General features: G+C 36.5%; 3 protein-coding genes, 2 long non-coding RNA genes and 1 pseudogene across 5 annotated transcripts; 2 read left to right on the forward strand and 4 right to left on the reverse strand.

Annotated features, from left to right (window-relative positions):
• Window positions 1-6,042: 6,042 nt before the first annotated feature.
• LOC144559216 (uncharacterized) lies at window positions 6,043-10,522 on the reverse strand. The gene is made up of 3 exons (XR_013513107.1): window positions 9,945-10,522; window positions 9,626-9,736; window positions 6,043-6,272 (listed from the first exon to the last, which is right to left on the reverse strand). It is a non-coding gene; the product is annotated as an uncharacterized LOC144559216 (long non-coding RNA).
• On the reverse strand, window positions 6,434-7,963 carry LOC144559291 (uncharacterized; annotated as a pseudogene).
• Window positions 8,084-9,533, reverse strand: LOC144559293 (uncharacterized). The gene is made up of 2 exons (XM_078308312.1): window positions 9,526-9,533; window positions 8,084-9,020 (listed from the first exon to the last, which is right to left on the reverse strand). Exons 1-2 carry the CDS (start codon window positions 9,531-9,533, stop codon window positions 8,330-8,332), a joined length of 699 nt encoding a protein of 232 aa, XP_078164438.1. The 3' UTR covers window positions 8,084-8,329.
• A 952-nt stretch (window positions 10,523-11,474) lies between the features above and the next one.
• LOC144559506 (uncharacterized) lies at window positions 11,475-14,328 on the forward strand. The gene has a single exon (XM_078308536.1). It carries the CDS (start codon window positions 11,543-11,545, stop codon window positions 13,793-13,795), a length of 2,253 nt encoding a protein of 750 aa, XP_078164662.1. The 5' UTR covers window positions 11,475-11,542; the 3' UTR covers window positions 13,796-14,328.
• Window positions 14,329-15,243: 915 nt separating this feature from the next.
• On the forward strand, window positions 15,244-17,629 carry LOC144559507 (uncharacterized). Its single transcript, XR_013513158.1, has 4 exons — window positions 15,244-15,339; window positions 16,392-16,733; window positions 16,851-16,984; window positions 17,313-17,629. It is a non-coding gene; the product is annotated as an uncharacterized LOC144559507 (long non-coding RNA).
• A 417-nt stretch (window positions 17,630-18,046) lies between these two features.
• Window positions 18,047-22,698, reverse strand: LOC144558922 (endo-1,4-beta-xylanase 5-like). Its single transcript, XM_078307792.1, has 9 exons — window positions 22,643-22,698; window positions 22,436-22,499; window positions 22,120-22,172; window positions 20,689-20,911; window positions 20,327-20,490; window positions 20,140-20,238; window positions 19,733-20,052; window positions 18,941-19,403; window positions 18,047-18,617 (listed from the first exon to the last, which is right to left on the reverse strand). Exons 2-9 carry the CDS (start codon window positions 22,488-22,490, stop codon window positions 18,276-18,278), a joined length of 1,719 nt encoding a protein of 572 aa, XP_078163918.1. The 5' UTR covers window positions 22,491-22,499; window positions 22,643-22,698; the 3' UTR covers window positions 18,047-18,275.
• Window positions 22,699-22,839: the final 141 nt, after the last annotated feature.

The following is a 22,839-nucleotide window of genomic DNA, read 5'->3' on the forward strand; positions in this document are numbered from 1 at the left end:
TTTCTCTCCCTTTCTTCAATAATGCTCTCTCTCTCTCTCTCTCTCTTTACATAAGCAAAACTTATTTCTCTTTTTCTGATCTCTCTTTCTCTCTTCACAGAAACAAAGTTTCGATCTCTCCTTCCCTCCGACGACCTCTCATTTGACGGTCTCCTCTTCGACGGGTTCTTGATCGTGCAGATCTAAACGGTCTCCTCTCTTACAGTTCATTTTTCAATGGCAACACCACTACTCGCCACTGCCGGCACCACTACTCGTCGGCGCTTTCTTCTCTCCGACGGACTTCTCCGGCATCTCTCTTAGTTTATAATGGAGAGAGACGATCTAAGAGAGGCGATCTGGAGGAGCGATCTGGTGGAGAGAGATGAGAGCGAGGCGATCTGGAGGAGCGATCTGGTGGAGAGAGATGAGAGCGAGGTGATTTGGAGAAGAGAGATAAGAGTGAGGTGATCTGGAGCATAATCGGGTTATTTTACAGTATTCATTTTGTAGTTTTACAATATGCATCTTGTGGTTTTATAGTATTCAAAATAACTTGTTTATTTACTAATCTATTTAAGTTTCATTCCTTCTATTGATTTGAATTGATAATCATGATTTCCTTGCTTCTATTGAAGTTTCATTTGAATTGATGTAGTCTCAGGCGTGTATGCATTATATAAACATTGATTTGAATTTTAATTGTATCATTTACTGTTCAATAACGGATCTCGCATTATCTGATGGTCTGATTTGAAATTCATAGTTCATTTTATTTATGTCGTTATTTTGAATTGTCTGATGTACAAAATTACACGATTCTATATTTTATTTTACAATATTCGATTTCACCTTCGAAAGAAGAACACGACGGGATTTTTTCGTCTCTGAAGTAGTCAATTAATATATACCACTTCAGATCTGATGAAATATGTAGAGTATTTTTACTGGATATAGTTCACATTTTTACATGATATATGCATTATTTTATAATATCTATTATTATTGATGTTTACAGGTTTACAGTATATAGTTTACAATTTTACAAGATATAGTTCACTGTTTTACATGATACATAGAGTGTTTTATATGATATAGTTCACAGTTTTACAGTACCTACATGTAATAAATTCAATTTGTTATATTATTTATTTTATTTGTATGCATGATGATATCTCGAAAGAACGTGTGGTTCTTATGATGAGGCTTCTTACTCATCCCGACAATGAATACATGAAGTTTTTAATGTAGAAGTTATTTTTTCATAGTTTTTTTGATGCTATTCTGAATATTGAAGATATAATTAGGTTTGCTATTTTGTGGTGAGTATTATTGTTTGTGTTGAACAAATGCTGTGTGTGGTGAATATTATGGTTTTGTTGAACAGATGATGGATGTATATTTAGATTTAAAAATTTTACAGTATACATGGAATTGATTTATAATTTAGATTTATAAATTTTACAGTATTGATTGTTTGTAGGTTGTATGTTTTATTTTTGTAGTTTAAGTTGAGATTTTGTATTTTTTACATGTTATTTTATCTTTTTCATATGCTTATTTTACATTATTGAAATTTTATAGTTTTTATGTTTTGTTTTCATGGTTCAAATTTACAATTTTACAGTATTGAAAATTTATATTTTTTAAATTGTATTTTAATCGTTTTCATCTGCTAATTTTACATTGTTGTATATTTATAGTTTTTACTTTTTATTTTCACAGTTTAGGTTTACAATTTTACAGTATTGAAAATTGACATTTTTAAAATTTTATTTAATCTTCTAATTTTATAATTTTGTAATTTTATAGTTTTTACCTTTTGATTTCACAGTTTAATTTGATAATTTTACAGTATTGAAAATTAATTTTTTTAACATTATATTTTATCGTTTTTATCAGTGAATTTTGCATGTCTGTAATTTTATAGTTTGTACATTTTATTTTTATAGGTAAAGTGATCAATTTTACAATATTCAATATTTTGATGATTTATTTGTGTGTTCATTAAATCGAGAAAAAAGAATAAAAAAATTTATTCGGAAAATTTAATTTTGCTTTTTTATCACGTTTTTTTTGTCAAAATAACTGATAATAACTAACATTAACTGCCAATAACTTTCTATAACTGTAATTTTCAAAAGTACAGTTTGAAAGTACAATTTTTTTGTCATGTAGTGCAAGTTGCAATCTGTTTTTAACTATCATGAGTCCACTTCAAATAGTTGCTGGATATTTTGTGATTAACTGATATATTGTATAATTATACAGCATGTAGAAGTAGTTTTACAGTATTCGCGCAAATCAAAGTTGTGGACAATTAGATGCTTCCCAAAAAAAAAAATAGGCAATTGACTTCGTCAATGTAGATGCAGAAGCCATTTTTTTGTATTCCTGTTTTTTCTAGTAGTTAGCGTCATGTGCCGAGTATTGGTTACTGGGTTTTGCTTAATTGTAGGCTTTCGTCCACAGGATCGGGGTTTCTAATAGAAATCGGATAAAATTCAGTTCGATGTCCGGTTTAAATCATTCAATTCATGTTGAGCTTCGTATAAAAGGTTTATATTATAAATTGTAATTTATGAATGAATCTAAAATACGAATCGAATGGTTTAGATCGGTCCTTATTCCCAATCCCTCTTCGTGTACGCCTGTGACTGCCAATTCTGTTGTGCATTGTATCTTACCGCAATGCTTTATATGTGGTACTGGTGCCTCGTCTTCATACACTAATTAAGACTACGAAGTGCAACTATATTGTTGGATTAGATTTTGCTATATTTCCAAGTTGTGAAGGCATGCCATTGGTATCAGGCAGATTACTTGTTCAAAGAGAATTACAGCACTGTGAGAAAAAAGCACGTCGAGTCTCATTTGTTCAACCAGTGCACGTCGCTACTAAATTGCTTGCATGCAATTGGCAAGAACTGATTAAGACCATTAGTTTAAAGTTTAAACTATATATTAAAGAAAGCATCGAGAAATTTGCTGATTACTTCATCAGTGTCATTTCGCGGCACGATTTAAAAATAAAAGAATCGCTCGAAATGAATTATTTACTTCTTTCTTCTCAGTTTCCGTCGATTTTTTTAAATACCCTCATAAAATAAAAAATAACGAAAATACCCTTAGAATTCAAATATTTTGAAGTCCGTGCTGTCTGCTTCACAGTGGGGCGATCTGCTATTTTTTTTAAAGGTGTTTAGTGTGTAAAAAATAAATATTTTACATATAACACTAACAGTAATTTGATCTCATTTCTTTTATTTTTTTTTATTTTTTATTTTTTTCTGAATACTCATATTATTTAATTTTGTAAATATAATATATGATATGTGTGAAACTAGGGCTGAACCTTAGATATTGTATAGAATCCATGTAACAATAAAATATACTCTTGTTCTCTTTCATAAAATATTGGCAAATTTATTTTATTTTTAAGCCATTTTGTGCCATCTTTCATAAATCATAAAAAATAGTAATAAAATTTCAAAAATAGTAAAAATTGGTATTTCACAAGTTCGTTATATAACCAATTTATTGAGGTATTTATATTGAAGTTTGAAGCCGATACTATATGTTTTTCACTTACCGTTTATTTTCAGAAATTTCAATTGCAGTTTTGAGGTCCTAAACGGTTTTTTTTTCTAGTTCTGAGCGCGGGACATTTTGTGAAGTAAACCTCAGTTTAACTTTAAAATCCATATATCCTCCTCCTAAGCTTTATGAAAAGTGGTCAAACACTTAAAACAGAGTTTCCTACAAAAGTTTGGCCAAAGTTAGTTCCCTTTCAAAACTGCAATTAAAGTTTATGAAAAATAACGATAAATAAAAGGGAAAATTGTGCCAATGCCACTACAAAACACCTAATTTTGAAAAATGCCACTACATACTTTCAATTCACGCCAATGCCATCACAAAGTTGGTTTACTTCTAATTTTGCCATTATTATACAATTTTTATACTATTTTGATTAAAAATAATCTGAGAAATTCTGTTTTGAAATACGTATTTCTGTATTTCTGATTATACCCCTCAGTTAAAATGAATGCACAATTTGAGCCACAGACGATCCCTATCTCCTCTCTTCTCTTTCACGCAAGAAAGGGGATCCCTGCCTCCTCTCTTCTCTCGCGATCCATCTCTGCCTCACGATCCTCCTCTCTGCCTCTCGCTATCCTCCTCTATGCCTCTCGCGATCCATCTCTCTGCCTCTCGTGATCCTCTCTGACTCTTACAATCACCGATTCCTCCTTCCCTTTGCCGATCCATCTATTCTCTGAAATCACCGTCAATCCATCTCTTCCATTGAGTATGCATCGCCATCAATCCAGCAGTGGGAACTCTACGCAATCGATTTCGTCCACCGCCACCCAGCCAAGTGACAATCGTGCAATGCTCGAATTGCGGGATTGATGTGAAGAGATTTGTGAGCGGTACCACAGCAAATCCATAGAGGATATTCTACAAATGCATAAACAACAAAAAGGTACTGAATATTTTGACAAATGATCTTTAGATTTTATGGATTTCATGTGCCAGTACATACTGATACCAACGGATTACCAGTACCAGTCGGATTACCAGTACAGCAATTGTTTTCCCAACACCAGCTTCATCAAATCCTTGTTATCCTGTTTAAAAATGATAATAGCATAAATTCAACTGCATTTTCTTGTTACTTCCCTTTTATTTAATTGAACAATTGTTGGTTAGAGAGAAGATTCAGTCGAGTCGAGTCCTTTGCACAATAGCAAAAGTTAGGTTAACATCATCTTTTTCAAGTTCAGGACAAATTGGGTTTAATTGTGGTAATTTTTCAAATTAATAGCTTGTACAATAATTCAAATCCTAGCATAGAGTTGTAATTAGAGAGGTTGCCAAAAATTTCAAATTGAGCATTCTTAATATATCAGGTAAAGTGGGTTAAATATATTAAGTGATGCATCATTACAAAATTAATTTCATTGAAGCTTAGCTGGACAAAGGAAGCGTAACTGGGTTTAATTTGAACTTACTTGCAAGACAACTTGAATATTTCATAACTTAATTAATATCAAGATTTTAGGACGCCACAACAAAAATATAGTATTTCACTCACAACTTGAATATTTCCTTGGTGGGTCACTCGGTGGAGAAATCCCCTATATATTCTGACAACTTTTTTATTTTGCAGAAGACATGTTCGTGCAGGTTCTGGATGTGGGAAGAGGAGTACGAGGCATATCTTCGTGGCATTGGAGTTGTGGGTATGCGGAGTGACCTCGGACATGACCTATCTGATGCTATTCGAATTTTCTCCAATCAAATTGTCACTCGATTTGATAACGAGATTGGAAAATTGAAGCAAGTAGCGGAGAAGATAATATTCCTTCTTATTCTAAATGTTGTTGTGATGATTAGTATTTTGATTGTAATTATGTTAAAGTAGTGTCAATGCATTTTAACGGTTTAATGCAAGTAGTGTAGAAATGTTTAGTATTGGTCTGTTGTCACTTGATGGATGTAGTTGAACTTGGATGACTAATTGAACTTTTTGAGTTGCAACTTTTATTGTTAAAGTGAGCTAAAGTAAGCCTAAATTAAGTGACATAATTGTAAATGTAAAAGTTATACAAAAGTTTTATAGCAAATATCTAAATGCAAAAGTTTTCCAATTTGATCTGCAATTTTTATGTATAAACTGCAAATTATCTATACCCATTCACTGCAAATTAAATGAACAACTAAAAATGCACAAGTTTTGAGTGAATTGGATTTTTCCAATACAAGGAAAAGATATATAAAGTGAGTGACAGATTGGTGGTTGATGGTAGATTGGTTGAACCATACTGTTCAACCGGTACCAGTAAAGATACATGCCAATGGCCGAACCAATTGTGGATTCCACGAGATAATTAACATAAAAGAGGAAACTGTGAAAGGACATTTCAGTCTTGACAAATAACAAGTAAAGAGAACCTGGTGCTTTATTTGGGTAATTTTTATAGTAGTTGCATGTTGAAATCCCTACGAAGCAAAGTTTAGACAAATAAAGTAAAAATATAAAGTAGGCACTAGATACTTCCAATAGAGCAATTAATTAATAAAACGAGCAGATATCAACAATAAAGCAAAATACTATTGTGCTCAATCAGAATAACAATCTACTAGCACAATCCAGTAGCACAATCAGTAGCACAACAAAAATAAGCACAACCAGTAGCACAATAAAAACTTAATTAAAAGCGACAGCAACTAAACTAATCCAGTAGCACAATCAAAATAACAATCCACTAGTCCCTGTTCTTTTCCTGCAAACAACAAAAATAAGCAGAAAAATCAGAATTGAGTGGTGCAATTTTCTCAAAATCAGAATCCAGCAGCACAATCCAGTAGCACAATCAGTCCCTGTTCTCAAAACAGCCCCTATGACAGTTGGTGTGCAATTTTTCAAAATAGCCCCTGCAAATTTTCAAAATGATATTTACCCTTTGTTGGTGCTTGGTCTAGAATCTGGAGCATCCTCAGGAACCTCGGAAACACTAGCTTTGCATGTCCTTTCTTGATGACCAAATTGCTTGCATCTCTTACATTTTTGTCTTTTTGTCCTCAACTCCAAACAACCAGGAATCCTCTCCTTTCTAGGCCTACCGGGTGGTCTTTTCATTTGAGGTGGATCCACTTTGAATCCAGGATCAACCCTTACCCATTGTGACTTGTCAGTCATAGGTCTGATCACACCTTCGTATGCAACTCTGAATTTAGCAATTGAGAAATACTCGCGCACATAATCCTCCATACATGCTCCTCTAAGATTGCAAATAAATGCAATGGCATGCATGCATGGCTTGCCAGTAAGTTGCCACTCTCTACATGTACACTCTCGTCTATCCAATTCCACCGCATGCCTCCATGGCTTGCCTTCAGAGTCCATTACACTCACCTCCGCGCAGTTATTACCACCTCGACTGATTCTGACCTTCCCTATGTTCCTACTCTTCGCATTCAATTGTTGGATGACATTTGGAAGAATAACACCTTCAAGTTTACTCCCTATTGTTCTCCTTTTGTTAAATGTTACCATTATCAATTGCCTAATCTGATCAACGAGATCAACGACATTCAAATCCTTGTACTCTTTGATCTAACTATTAAAACTCTCTGATATGTTATTATTCACATACTCACACTTTGTTAGCTCAGAGAACTTGCTCCTACACCAAAGGTGTTTGTGATTCTTCTCGAGAAATGCAACAGCTGCTGGTGTTGCTTCTTTAACCATACTCAAGTGGTATTCGCTCTTCTCTATGGTGTATGCCTTTGCTGCGGGCCACATGTGAGTAGCAAAGATATCACCATGGAACCTCTTTTTGAAGTTTGTCATCAAATGTCTCATGCATTCCCTATGCTCAGAATCGGGAAATACGCTTGCAATAGCACTTTCGAGTCCTTTTCCTGCATCTAAAGATATTGCCAAACCCGATGGAGTTCCAATTGCCCTTTTCAATTAAGCCATGAACCACACCCAATTTTCGGTTGTTTCCAAATCAAATACTCCATATGCAACTGGGTACAACCAGTTGTGCCCATCAACACCTGCAGCAGCCGCTAACTGACCCTTGTACTTACCCGTCAAATGAGTTGAATCAACACCTAAATATGGTTTGCATCCATGTAGAAACCCATCGATACATGGTTTTAGAGCCACAAATATCTTGTTAAACTCCATCTTGTTACCAACCTTTTTGCAATCTATCTCAACAATACTCCCAGGACATCTTTTCTCCAACTCACCTTTAAAATTGTATATCAATTAAAAGCTTTCCTCCCACTACCCGTGGAGCTGATCAAGAGCAGCTCTCCTTCCCGACCAAGCCTTGCCATAAGACACCTTGACGTGAAACTCGTTTTCTAACTTATTCTTTACTGCCTTGGCTCCAGCCGAGGGATTCTTTCTTAACCAATCTCCCACTCTGTCTGATACCCAAGAGCTAGAAGCCATTTTTTCGTCAACCATGGTAATGGATGGGCAAGAATGATCATGCGGTAATACCTTCACCTGTAATTACAAACAAAAGATTTTATTATATTTACATATTCATCACATATTTGAATTATAAATATATGTGCCTAAATTATGCATGCATACCATGAAGGTTTTTTCATCTTGGAGTATAGAAGCATGAATTCTCTAAGGACAACTCGGACATTTGCATTTTCCAATAAACCTCTTCTTGTCCGACTTCACTGTACCAACTTCAAACTCATTTTTAATTGCAAAATGCCTCAACGACTTCTTGAAGGCATCCCTATCGGGAAATAAAGCACCAACCTCAATTTTAGGATTTTCAGGGTCAAATACAATGACTCATTCACTATCAACGGCATCATCTATAGATGCATCTTCATCCTTCAAAATATGATCTAGACCTGTGTGCTCCTCATGTTTAGGGAGGAGCATAGCCTCATCATCACCATCGTGATAAATATCCTCATCATTAACACCCATGTATTCATCATGATCAGGATCATCAAATGGATCAGGTTGCCCTGCAACATGACTGTTCTGAGATGTCCCTACCTGACTATCAGGTGCAATAGATGGTGCCAACTGGGATGAAGTATTGCACCCCTGAGAGCTCTCCACTTGGCTCTGACTACCAGGTGCAATAGTCGTGTTTGGCTGGGATGGAGTGCATGGATAGGTGGGACCAGCACCACTACAGTTTGAGCTACCGTCCGTATCACACACTACTACATTAAGTAAGATTAGTCTTTCCTTCTGGTACATTCTGAACATCTCTAGTATTTGTGACTCAGACAATACGCCCACTTCTTTCCCTTCATTTTTATCGAACACCAATATTCTTAGCGTTTGACAACTCCCCCAAGAGATCTCATCGGATATACCACTAATAGCATCACACAAGGAGAACCTATCTGAGTCCACAACCCATTTCAATGTCCTTCCCTTGACATATGTCTTCGTACCATCATTTTTCTTGTTAAAAAATCCTTGAATCTTAACCTCTATCCTGTAAGAAGTTTCCGGGTCAACCCTATATGAAAAAGTATAATGTTAGATTACCAACTATTTTTATAGTTAGTGACTTAATTTGTATGAATGGCAAATGTGCAAAAGATATCAAGATTAAACACCAATATAGCAACAGAGAAGGTGTAGCCAATTTTCATATAAGAACTCCAAAAATGGTGTAGCCAATTTTCTAGAATAAATTCTCAAAGTTTGATATGTCTGAAAATCCTGAACAACAAAGCTGGTAGTGCAAATCTGAGTGGAAACCAATGAAATAAAATTCATAAAAGTATAAGAAAAATATTAAGAGACACCTGACACACTTTAGAAGGTCAATGTGAAATTTAATTATGCCCCCAAGTTCAAAACTTAGTTAGAAATCAAATCACAAAACTTGGTCAAATGCTGAAAATAGTGCTGAACTGTACTGTTGCTTACTAGAAAATTTGAAAATCACCGTTATGGTTCACTAATCTTGCCATAATTTCCCTTTTGTATCTGTCTAAACTTGTACTCAAATCTTTTACTCCTCCATACGTGAATTTAGCAATTGAGAAAAATCAGTGTGGAAAAGAAAAGAAAACAAATTAAACTGTTTTGTCATCTACTCATAAATCTGATACTTACCCAGTAGGAATCCATCGCTTGTCCATGTCATCTACTCATAAACATGAAGGCATAGTGAAAACCGGTTGTAGACAAGACGTAATTTGTGTGCTATGATTTATCGAAGATTACCTACAAGATAAAACATGAAGCCATAGTGAATAAACCAAAGTTCCAAAAGAAAACTGACCACCAAACGAAATATGTGAACCATAACATGAAAGTTTGGATACTGTGACAAAATAAAAGATGCATATTTATGAATTCTGGCAAAATTTAGAAAAATTATGGGTAAGCTAGCATATACAATAATTTATATGTATGTTATTTTCAGAAATACCTAATTCATTATTCAAGGATTTTGTACACCCCACCTTCCCCAACTGGAGGCTCTGGCAATTCAACCTAACAATGCCACAAAAAAAAAAAAACCCGTCAGGTGCATCGATCTGTTTCATTCCTCCTGATACAAGTGCATAAATCACTTCATTAGGTTGAATTGATACTGAGAATCAATTATCTCAAACACTTCAACCAGTATTCTTCGTTACACAATGTATTAGTTCGCCAAATTAACAATCTTGTGAGAGAGAGATAACGACGACCTTAGAGAACCTCCACTCCTGAGAAGAGTTTAATTGAGAGAGAAGAGGTTCGGGTGTACATGAATTGAGAAGGGTTGAGATTCAATGTCGTTATTTTTGAGAAGCACGGGAGAGAGAAGGACTGAGGAATCACGAACAGGAGGTTAGGGTTCCTAATTTCTGTGAAGGGTAATTTTGTCATTATAATTTTTTTTTTTTTTTAAAGATTAATAATGTATTTGTGGCAAAATTAGAAGTAAACCAACTTTGTGATGGCATTGGCGTGAATTGAAAGTATGTAGTGGCATTTTTCAAAATTAGGTGTTTTGTAGTGGCATGGGCACAATTTTCCCTAAATAAAAAGCCTACCGTATAAACTTCAAATTTCGATCTTTAGAGCATCTACATCCCTGAAACTCAAATGAGTTTCTAAATAATTGTTAACCATTATTTAGAAATTAAGGTCTCCAAAATTTCTAACTCTCACATCCCTGAAATTAATTTTAGAGTTTCTATTAAGTCACATCAGCAACAAATTAAAAAGGAGAAATAATTTGAGCCAATCATTTGGTCAGCATGGAGTTTATAAACAGTTTTTCAATAATAAACTTTACTATATAGTTTCTAAATAAAAAACCCTCTTACATCCCTGAAACTTGATTAGAAACTCTGATAGTTTTAGGGATGTAGATGCTCGCTCAGTAAATTGATTATATAATGAACTTGTAGAATACCAATTTTTACTAATTTTTGAAATTCTATTACTTTTTTTATGATTTATAAAAGACGACACAAAATGACTTAAATAAAATTCTTTTGTCAATACTTTTATGAAAAAGAAAAGAATATATTTTGTTGTTACACGAGTTCTATACAATATCTAAGATTCAGCTCTAGTTTCACATATATATTTTATTTACAAAATAAAAGAATGTGAATATCTAAAAAGAGAGAAACAAAGAAAAATAATTTATAAAAGCAGTAAAATCAAATTACTATTAGTGTCTATATATTAAACTTTCATTCTTTACACACTAAACATCTAAAAAAAATAGCAAACTGCCCCGTCCCACAGTGCAGATTCAAAATATTTGAAATTTAAGGGTATATCTGTTATTGTTTTATTTTCGGCAGTTTCCGTCCTTCCGATCACGCGTTGTCTGAATTTCAATATTATCTTGTATTGGACGCGCGAGATCTATAGCTCGGCCCGGCCCGTTGGCGACCTCCACTTGCTGTATCTGTATTGTCCGACAGTCTTATTTCCCAATTCCCATCGTTCTCAACATTTCCATGGCGGTCGCTTCTCTCCTCTCCTTGCCGGCCTCTGATACCTTCCCTTAAACCCTAACGGATGTCGAGTCCCTCCCCCTCTCTCTTTACCTCTCCACCTCCCAACCCCAACTTAATCGCCACCATCTCCTCCCTCCTCCAATTCCCCGCCTCCCCTTCCTTCCCCGAATCCATCTCCTCTCATCTCCGCCACCTAACCCCCTCCGACATCCCTTCTATCCTCCCTTCACTCCTCTCCGCCCTCTCGTCCCTTATCCTTAGTGCCAGCTACCCCAAAGCCCGCTCCCTCCTCCTCTCCTTCATCCCTCTCGACCGCCACCACCTCCTTCACCGCCACCTCCTCAACCTCAATCTCCGCTCCTCCCGAAGCCTCCTCGACACTGCTGTTTACTCTTATGCCATCGCCAAATCCCCCCACCTCGCCTCCCAGTTATACCTCCACATGAGCAGCTGCCGCCTCCGCCCTTCTCTTCTTGCCTCCAACGTTGTCCTTACTTCCCTCTCCACCTCCCGCCCTCCAGTCTCTCTCGATCTCCCCAGCACCATTTTCCAAGCCATGGTCTCTGTCGGTGTACGACCCACTGTAATTACGTTTAACATTCTGATCAAGATTCACTGTTCTCATGGCAACCTCAAAGCAGCTTTGGAGCTGCTTTCTACCATGTCTGGGTTTGGCTGTTCACCAGATTTGATCTCTTTTAATACCATTCTACATGGGTACTGTGCAAGAGGTATGCTCTCAGAAGCAAGGGCCATACTTACCGACATGAAGGCACAAGGTATTCTACCGAGTCAGATCACCTATAATACTCTCATAGCGGCCTACTGTAGGCTTGGTTGGTTGAAAGATGCGACCCAGACAATGGAGATGATGACTACATCAGGTTTCTCACCTGATATTAGGACCTATAATATGCTTGTATCAGGACTTTGTAGAGAAGGTAAGGTTGATGAGGGGCTTAATCTTAAGGAGGAGATGGAACAAATTGCTTGCACTGGACCTGACGTGGTTACTTTCAACACACTTATTGATGCGTGCTTTGAGTGGCGTAATGGGTCGGGTGCACAGAAACTGCTCGATGAAATGTGTGAGAGAGGCATCAAGCCAAATTTAGTGACACATAACATAATGATTAAAGGTAGGTGCAAGGTAGGAAGTTTAGAAGATGCACTTAATTCCTTACAGAAGATGGAAGAAGAGGGGTTTAATGCTGACTGCATTACCTATAACACGTTGATTAATGCTTATGCTAAGGCTGGAAATTCCAGTCAAGCTTTTTCTTTGATGGATGAAATGGTAGGCAAGGGTATCAAAATGGACACATTCACCCTTAATACCGTTTTAAAGAGTCTATGCAAGGAGAACAGATTTCATGAGGCTTGTGGATTGCTTAGGAACCCTCCTAAAAGGGGTTTTGTACCAGATGAAGTTAGTTTTGGTACAGTAATTGCAGCATACTTCAGGGATGAAAATTCAACAGAGGCTGAAAAACTATGGGAGGAGATGAAGGAGAAAAATATCAAACCGAATACAAGCACTTATAACACCATGATTAAGGGATTGTGTAGGTTGGAGAAGTTAGATGAGGCAATTGGCATGCTAAATGAAATGGTAGAAAAGGGTTTGATACCAGATGAAATTACATATAACACCATAATTCATGGATATTGTAGGAAGGGCGATTTGGAGAGTGCTTTTCAATTTAATAACAAAATGGTTGCTAATTCTTTCAGACCTAATGTCATAACGTTTAATATTTTATTAGATGGTTCGTGTAGATATGGGAAGGTTGACAAGGCCATGAAATTTTTTGAATCATGGGTTTCTAAAGGGAAGCAAGTAGATGTTATATCGTATAATACATTAATTAATGTGTTATGTAGACAAGGAGAGATTGATGAAGCATTGGGTTTGTTTCAAGATATGAAGGGGAAGGGCTTCAATCCTGATGCATACACACATAATGTAATCCTTTGTTCTCTTGCAGAAGCGGGTCGAGCAGAGGAGGCAAATGATCTGCTCAAGGAATTTTCTGAAAGAGGGGAATTTAAGGGATACTTGAATTTTTCTCCCTTGTTCAAAGAGCAGCCAGTACCCATATGTATGAATGAGGAGAGTGATACCATAAAAACAGAATCGTTGGCATACTCGGAGCAAATAAATGCATTGTGTAAGAAGGGTCATTTTAAGGAGGCAAAAGAGGTTTTGCAAAATGGGGTACAAAAGGGTATGGTTTTGGACAGCTCGATTTATGTTACCTTGATGGATGGTCTCATCAAGAGACAGCAAAGGCTGACAAAAGCACATGAGTAGAATTACTTGTTGCCACATTAACTTTTAGGAGTTGTCAAGGTCAAGATGGAGAAGCAAACCCACCCAAATCTTCCTCTCTTCTTTTTTTCCAAGTTAAAATTTTCCTCTCAAGTGGAGTGACACGAAGTTCATCTTGTTGCAAGTTTGAAGTATGTGGTTGGGGGAATATTATTTTCCACTGTTCAGGGAGTTTTGGACTGTCCAATTATGGATCCTATAATTTTGATCATCTTTTCAGTGAACTGCCCAGATTAGAACTCCCCTAAAGCATCTGTAATACAAATCCGGCTCATCATTCTATATAAGATGGATCAGATTTGGATTTATGGAGATGTACTATTGAAGCGTAGTCAACTGCTGATAAGGGTCCATATGGTTGGGTTCATTTTTGTTGAGAAAATTTATATGCAATTGTATTAGTTTATTAGATATTATGGGCAACTTTTTTCTTTTTCTTTCGTATATGTACCTGAAAAATTCTTACTGAAAAACACTCTACAACAGTTAATAAAGATATGGCTTTGTCATATGAATCCAGGTTTATTGACCATGAAAAAATGTCTAATTAGAAGTTGATAGTGCTCCTAGTGATGCTTACAAATTAAAATTTTCCCACAATCAATACTACTAGTTGAGTTTTGTGCTGGTGGAAGTTGGACCACTACTGAATGGTGAAAGTTGCTACTCAAGGGCAAATTATCCAATGGATTTCAGCAGCTGCAGTGTTATCAGTGCAGACCAGGCTGAAGCCAATGCAGTTTTGGAGGGATGGAAGATACTGGTACGCGTGTCAAATGATGAAGACTGGTACACTCAGACTCCATGCAGGTAGTGAATTCCATATCTTCAAACTTGCCTGACATTCAAGACGGGAGATCATACAGAGAGAGATGGGAAATGTGGAGAACTCAAAGAGGAGCCTCAGGCGCTACACTGTCCCAGAGAAGAGCAATTCCTGCAGCTGGCACATGTTTTGGCAAATAGGGGTAGGAGATATCAGTGGGATAGAAAGGGAAATGATGTAATTGACCCTGGAAGTTTGGTGTAATTGGCCTACGGGCTGTTGTAGGAGCAAAAGGAAAAAGTACTGAATGGTACTTGACTGAAGTCAGGGCTGCTTGTTTTCTCATGCTTTCTGTTATTTCTCTTTTTTTCTTCCTCCTGAATGATCAGCAGGTTTATGTTTTTGTTTCTGTATTTGATGCATGTGTTTTTGTTTTTATTATAGTAATTTATTACCAGTACCTTGTTTATGTTTCTTTTATCACTAAAAAAAAAACACACACACACGATATTTGGGTGTGCTGATATATGGCAGAAATAGGTAATCAGTGCCCATGCAATCTAAACGAAGTGGGGTGTTTGTTATTTAAAAGAAATTTTTTCATTAGGCATTGTACTGCTGTGGATTTTTGAAAATAAACTGTTGAAAATGCTTTGTCAATTCAAGTATTAAACTGGTCACCAAAATCCTTGTCATTACATATCTGCCACCACTTGTTGCATTGGAGAATTAAGCTTTTGTTCATTTTTGTTGGGTTTAGGTTTGATTTGAATAAAACTATCACACATCCGAAGGCAGCAAGAGAGCTAGGTTTAGGGTTAGGTTAGCCACCACCATTGTAGCTGCCGGCCAGCACTATAGATCGTCGCCAGCTCGCCGCTGCTTCTCTCTCTGGTCCGTGGGTTCAGCATAGAGGCAAAGATCAGCTTCGCCTCAAGGCAGAGATCAGCTCCGCCCCGCCAAAGCCGATTGCCTGAGTTCCGCCAGTCTCCAGCTGGGTCGCTTGGTCCTACTGGCCACGGCCTGAGCTCCGGCCCGCTACTGCTCAGTTCTAATCGGACCACCTCCACCCTGCTCTGCCACGCCCTAGCTGACCTCTGCGATGACCTAGGCTGACCACCTCTCCGCCAGCAAGGCTGAGTTCAGCCCCGTGCTCGTCTCTCTCCTTCTTAGTCGCGCCTCAGGGTCCAACCCTCTTCCCTGTCCTGTCCCTCTTTCCTCTCAGCTGCTGCTCCACCACCTCCGAAAGCAACTCACCTTTTGTCCTCCGTCCGAAAGAGGAGGAGGACGGAGACCGACAGCAACTTCTTCATTTTTTTGTCCTTTACTCTTTACGGAGAAGAGAGAGTCGACGACGATAGCCCTAGTCGCTAACTCTCTCGTCTTCTAACACCTTCGTCGGGAGTTTCATGGAGAATTGGCGACAATAGCCCTAGCCGTCATTCCTCCCATCTCCTAGCGCCTCAACCCTCCCACCAACACCCTCGCTACACAAAACCTTGATTGAGAAGGGGAGGCCGAGGCTGCACTGGCCTCTTCCACCAGCAAACCTAGCGGAAAAAATGAAAAAGATGATGCCCCCTTTCCTCTGGTGATTGGCCAGTCGATGTTGAAAGTCATTGATGTCTACTTACTAGTGGAAAGGGTTTATTTTATATTGTTATTTTAGTTGTTAGATGTTGAGTTTAGATGTCGATGTTTGATGTTGGAGTTCGATGTGGATGACATTATGAATGTAGAACGATAAATGTAATTTATATTTAATTAATGAAAATTATACTTGGCAACCACTGCCAAGGTTTAAAAAAAGAGGTTTGATTTGAAAAATGATGATAAATTATATATGGTGTCTTCTGATGGTACAGTTAGCTATATTGACATTGTGACAGGGCTTTCTTCTTGCTTGTTGGATCTAAACCCTAATGGCTGGCATGTAATTATTATTTATCTTCCCTTTTAACATTGAAGTTAACTCTCTATTATTTGAGTTCCGGTGACTAATCATCCTCATCTTCAATTAAATTGTAGCATTTTTTGTTTATGTGCTTTCTTGTTTACAAAGGGGCCTAAAACATGGCATATGCCTTATGGTATGGACATGAGCAATGAAAAGGGTTTAGTTATAGTGGCAGATAACTTTGGACATCTTTACATGTATGTTTATGTTTGTTGTCATTAATTATTGATATTCCTTTCATGTCTTTTCTGGCATATCTTTATTTATTGAAGATGTGGCATTGATTTTTTTTATTTTTTTTTTCATAAACAAAGGCTGGATAAATGTTCAAATAAGATGGTAGAGAAGCCGATACGAATACACAAAAAGGATAGCAAGATAGCGGGCTTCCATTTCAACCCAGCCCAACCTGATCTGCTTCTAAGCTGTGGAAATGACCATTTTATGAGTTCCTTATTTCAGCCATGACATTTTTTAAGCGTGGCCCAACAATTTTTTTATACACAATTGACATTTCAACTATTTGTCCTTAGTTCTTGACTGTTAGATATGTAATTGAAATGGCTTGTTCCTTTAAATGTTGACAACTTTGACCCTCTAATGAGCATTTATCTTTAGCCTTGAGTCCTCTAGGTTAGTTGTCAGATACAAACTTTATTCAACTCGTTTATGGCTGACTGTATTCAAGTTAATGTGCAATTGTGCATATATAGGGTGGATTGCAAATTTGCAATCATTGTTTGACTTGACCTGACCTTAAATTATCCATCAGATAGGATTTGAATGCTCTGAGTATATTGGGTGTTGTGACCTAATTGGACGCAGGTGTGATATGCCGGTGTACAATATTTTGAATGGGGGGTTGCAAATATATGGTACTATTGTTTGTAACTGTACCCTCCTGACTGTCACATGTTGTACGGGCCAGAATATGGGATGTGAGACGGCTTGAATCAGGATCTTCACTCGATAACCTGGAGCATGTACATGTTGTTGACTCGGCATGTTTCTCATTGGCAAGTTGGACCAAGATAATGACAACATGTCAGGACAATCGGATCAGGGTTTGGGATTCTATATTTGGTAACCTTGAGACTCCAAGCAGAGAAATTGTTGCACAGTCATGATTTCAATCGCCATTTGAATCCATTTAGGGCTGAGTGGGACGCCAAGGTACTTAATTGTTTTAATTTCTAGAGAAATGAATTTTCTTGCCTATAGTTGTTTAACTTAGCATCACCAAACTACTGACTACTGAGTGCACTTTGTTTCTAGAGAAATGATTTTTCTTGCCTATAGTTGTTTAACTTAGCATCAATGTTCTGTTTTTATCCCTGATTGAGGTAACTTGAGTGATCCAAATGAATGCAGTGAACATGAAAATTGCGAACCAGGTCCACAAATTTATGTATTGATTCATCTTTTGAGCCTGGACAATGATAATTTTGCATGTTCAGAAATGTACACAAACACAGAGTGAAAAGAGAGAGAGAGAGAAGCCATGAAAACATGATAAATAAAATTTTCATTATTATTGTATATGCCAAAGTCTTTCTCATTTGGAACTTATTATGATCAAGGCTCGACCAAATAATTAAGCCAACAAATCATATATTCGTCCACTGAATACATAGGGACGACATCTAACAATTCGTATATTCATAATTCTTCTATATTATCCTATATTTGTTTTTTTAGTCAAGTAAAAATGACAAAAATTTCAAGCTCCTGGCTTGTACTTAATGGTGGATCTCCAACTTGTATACAGGATGAGAATCAGGACCGACTTTGATTTTGTGCGCTGAGGAGGAATTTGTAGCAGGGTGGGTTACATTTACCGAGTACTCTCCATGAGCGAGTTTTGCTTGGACGGAACCATCCTCTCCAGTTGTCCCTACGGCATGAGTCTTCCATTCTTTGATCAAACTGTCTACTAAATCTCCAACTGGCAAGTTCTTGAATTGGTTGTCGGTTAGACACATCCTGTAACACCCCTTTGGGGTCCATGAAGCCCACATAACTATCCCTTGAACGGCTGGATGTGAGTATCCTTCTCTCAATATTTGTTCCAAATAATGAGCCTGTTCGTGATGTACAAAAAAATCAAATTAGCAGCGTGAAAATTTGAATCTTCCTACTTGTCTGTTCATGTTAATTTTCTTTCTAAATTGAGTGTTCAAGTTAATACTATCACTAATCAAAAGAAACCAAACCAGGGAAATAACAACAATTGGTTCATAGTGGTACCCCAGTTGGGGATTGTATATTTTGATTCATAGGATTATTTAGAAAATTCAAATAAGCAGCAATCGAGCATAGTAATTAAAACAATTTGTAGAAAAAAGGATGGCAGTTACAGAACGAGACCGTCACAGGTTTAATATTCCTGCATATATCAATATACCTGCTTTGCATCGGTACCACCTACATCAACCTCAGTGAGCCAAATAGGCACACCAGCAGTTGCCATTTTATCCAGCACTGCTCTCATATTGGCGATATTCGGCGCATCAAAATGTGACTCCAATCCAATTGCCATCTTTGCCTTTGGGTTACCTTTTTTGATCTCATGGAACTTCTTCAGATACTTATCGGGCATTGCATTCCAGTCACCTGGATTCTCGAGAGTGTTGAAGTCGTTCATAAAGAGAAGCACATCGGGGTCAATCTTGTTCACCTCCTGGAAGATTTTTGTTGAGGCATCAGGGCTGAGCTTGGTCTCAAAGAAGTTGAAGTGCACATTCTCATTTACCACGTCCCAATGAATCACCTGGCCCTTGTACCTTGTCACGACAGATTTCAAATGCTTCGCTACTGCTTGCTCGAGCTCTGGCTTGGGTAGTTTAGCAACCCAATCCATCTGAGCACTGTTGACAGAAATTTCATAATTAAAATTATAAGTCAAGGACTTCCATTTAAGTGTCTGTAGTATGGTTATTGATTTGGTTGAGAGCATAATTTACATTTTGGTTGTAATTATTGATGGAATATAAGTATTAACTTCTTAAAGAGGATAATTTTCTGGTAGGAGAAACTTGTGATTAAAATTTGCACTCAATAATTTGAAATATCTTTTCATTTTTTTTTTTCCGTGGACATATATACGACTTCAATTTTTAGAAGTGATGCACTAAACAGAAAATGCACTTGCATGCACCAAAGTCTTTTGAAAAATATATATTAGCATGATACTAACTTTTGATCATCCCAGAACACGTTGTGTCCTCTGACATGGACATTGTTCTTCTTGGCAAACTCGAGCATTGCATCGGCCACGGAAAAGTCTTCGTGTCCTTTGGTGAATTCAGTGCCGTACCATTTCATCTCATTCTCAAATGTGGTCACAGTGAAGCGGGATGCGAACCACTTCTGGTAGTCTGTGTTTTTGAGGATAGCTGCATTGATTGCCGTGCCAAAAGGGAATCCGGTCCGAATTGGATTGACTGTGACTTTTGCACCAGCTATCGGTTTTCCATCTTTATCCGCAGCTGTGACTGTAACCGGCTTCTTGTTTTTCTGAGTGACAGTGCCAATTTAAACTTACTTTTAAAATCTTCTAATAAAAAAATATATATTAAAAGATTGCTATGTTAACTTGGAAACCTGGTCGGCGCTTTCGTTATGGTGACCTTTCCATTCTTCTTGAGTAAAGGGTTGGAAGGATACATTGTCGACCCATATCTCGGCTGTTGAATTGTTGGCCTGTTTTGAAGTTTTAACTTATCAGATCAATATCTTGCAATTGATATAACCACTATCGATTATATTTTATATATAAAGTCTTAATTACCTCGAAGAATAAATCTCCTGGACCAGAAACATTAACAGTGAGACCTCCTTTAAGCATTGACCAACACGATGCATTAGCGACGACTGAACCCACTGCCACAAACCCACTTGGAGTCCTTACTGAAGCTCTGACGTCTGCGCTCCCTTTGTCCACTTGCACCCAGGCTGAAATTGCAAATATAGTTACATCATATACGATTCTTTTTTAATTAATATAATTACATCCAGTGGTACAATGATTTGAAGTCCTAATATGGTACTGCTTTGACAGTTTTAGTATTATTAGGATCAAAGGTAGAAACATCCATCTCTGGAAATATTATCTTGTTATTATATATCAAATTTCGATATAATTTGTTTTACCAGAAATAGCATAGAGCTTGTCAGTTTCCAATTGAAATTTCTGAGAGATAGCTTGGGGTGGCTTGCTTCCAGTTACAGCAACAGCGTACTTGTTCCCCGACTTAGAAACTTTGTGTATGGCTTTAACATCGCCGAATGATACCCAACCCTTGAGCACGTCATTGAATTCTGGATTGACTAAGATCCCTCCACCATACTGTGGCTTTAGTGGTTCAGCCAAGCACTGTAAACAAATTAATTTTTGTTAAATTAAGTTATAGGACTAGTAATACATTGAGTGGTGAATAAATCTCATTATCAGTTCATTTTTGTGTTAGTGAAATTACTCAATTCTAATTATTTTTCTTCATCATGCTTATATTCTCGCTAAAATTAAGGAAATGTTCTTGACCTACAAGCTAAAAATAATTGATTTCCTGAAACTCTTGATCCAAATATTTTTCTTAAAACTGTCAAGAAACATATGCTAATTATAAACGAGGAAAGGAATTAAATCGAATGATAGTTATTATTTTGCAGAAATATTGGGATCGAGACTTATCATGTTCAATTTTTTTTTACTTTAACATAAAGGTACACTAGGAAGTCAAGGTAGAAATCAGTCAAACTGATGGGGGGAGGGGGGCGGTAAAAACTAATTTGACCTTTGAAAATATATGGTTTCAGTTACCTTCCGATGATATCAGTTTGGTACAGGTGCACTCCTACATGAGAATCAAAATTCATCAAAGTCAATGAGAACTAAAAATTCTTCACTTTCTCCTAATTCCTAATTTTTTCTATCAGTTTGGGAGATGGAAATTTTGTTACTTGACCATGAATCTTCCATTATTTATTATACATAAAAAGGTCAACACTTTTTGTTGACCTTTATTTTATTTTATTTTTGCTTGAAGTTGATCTTTATTAAAATGCTTATTCACGGCGCATTTACGGAAAACTTAACGTCATGTTCACAGTAGCCATTGAATGTGTGTAGGCATGATTAAATAAGATTATTATCTATCTAATTTTTTTTTAAGATACCGATTGTAGAAAAAAAAAGTTATTTAAAATCATCAATGCATATAAAAACAACGTTTTTACTATTCATTAAGACCAACGATCTTAAAACTGACTTAATAAATAGTAAAAAAAAATGCAAATTTGGTCTCTAAGCACATTTTAATATAAAAATCACATCTGACGGTTTGAATCGACCGTTTGGACTTTAAAATGAAAAACCAATTGATTGCACTACAGTTCCGGAACAAACGGTTTGATATAAGCCAACCTATCAAGAGGATTATGTATCAGAAAATACATTAAGTCAGTAAATATATTACAAAAAAGTTTTAATTTTTTTATCAAGAGGATTCTGTATATGTGTTCTTGGAATAACTACTTAACTCAAAAACATATTATATTCGATGAGAGAGAATAAGAGCTTGCCTCGAAAGATGCAGAATAATCATAAGGAACAGAATTTGCAATGATCACCTGGCCTGAAAATACAAATAAAATAGCACCGTTAGCAATATTTATATCTGTAATTTGTCACTTGCAAAAATATTACTGAACATGTTTCAATTTTCTGACTTAATAATAAGCATTAAGCGCCTTATTATTACTGAACATGTTACAATGGTAACAAAGTTCATAAAAAAACAAATTTGTTTTAATTATAGGGGTAAAATTCTCTATCAATTATAGAACAATGCACAATGCAAAGGTGAAATTAAATTAAAATATATATTTATATCATCACCTAAGATGGCAACAAAGAGGAATAAAAGCACTGTATTCTCCCCAGGAGCATTCATCTCTGTTTTCTGAGTAGACAATTAATCTCAATATAAATAAAATGTGCATGAAGAAAGTGCAAACAATAGGGAAAGATCAGGTAATTCTAAAATAATGGAAAAGATGCAATAAGCCAATAATAAGGAAATGTCAGGTAGAGTTTGGGACCTACTGTAGAAGATTTTGTATTTTATTTGGATGAAATACATACACTAGATACAATGTTTCTTTGTTCTTTTTTTTTTTCTCTGTCTTTTATGGTTTTGCAAGAGAAATGAAGATAATTTATAAGGAGGTAATGGCACCCCCGGGGGGGGGGTATAGCTGTAACGCCAAAAAAAAAAATGAATGCTAGCTTTTCCACCATTT

The sequence above is a fragment of the Carex rostrata genome, chromosome 9, assembly GCF_964058835.1.
Source record: "Carex rostrata chromosome 9, lpCarRost1.2, whole genome shotgun sequence".
Taxonomy (NCBI): domain Eukaryota; kingdom Viridiplantae; phylum Streptophyta; class Magnoliopsida; order Poales; family Cyperaceae; genus Carex; species Carex rostrata.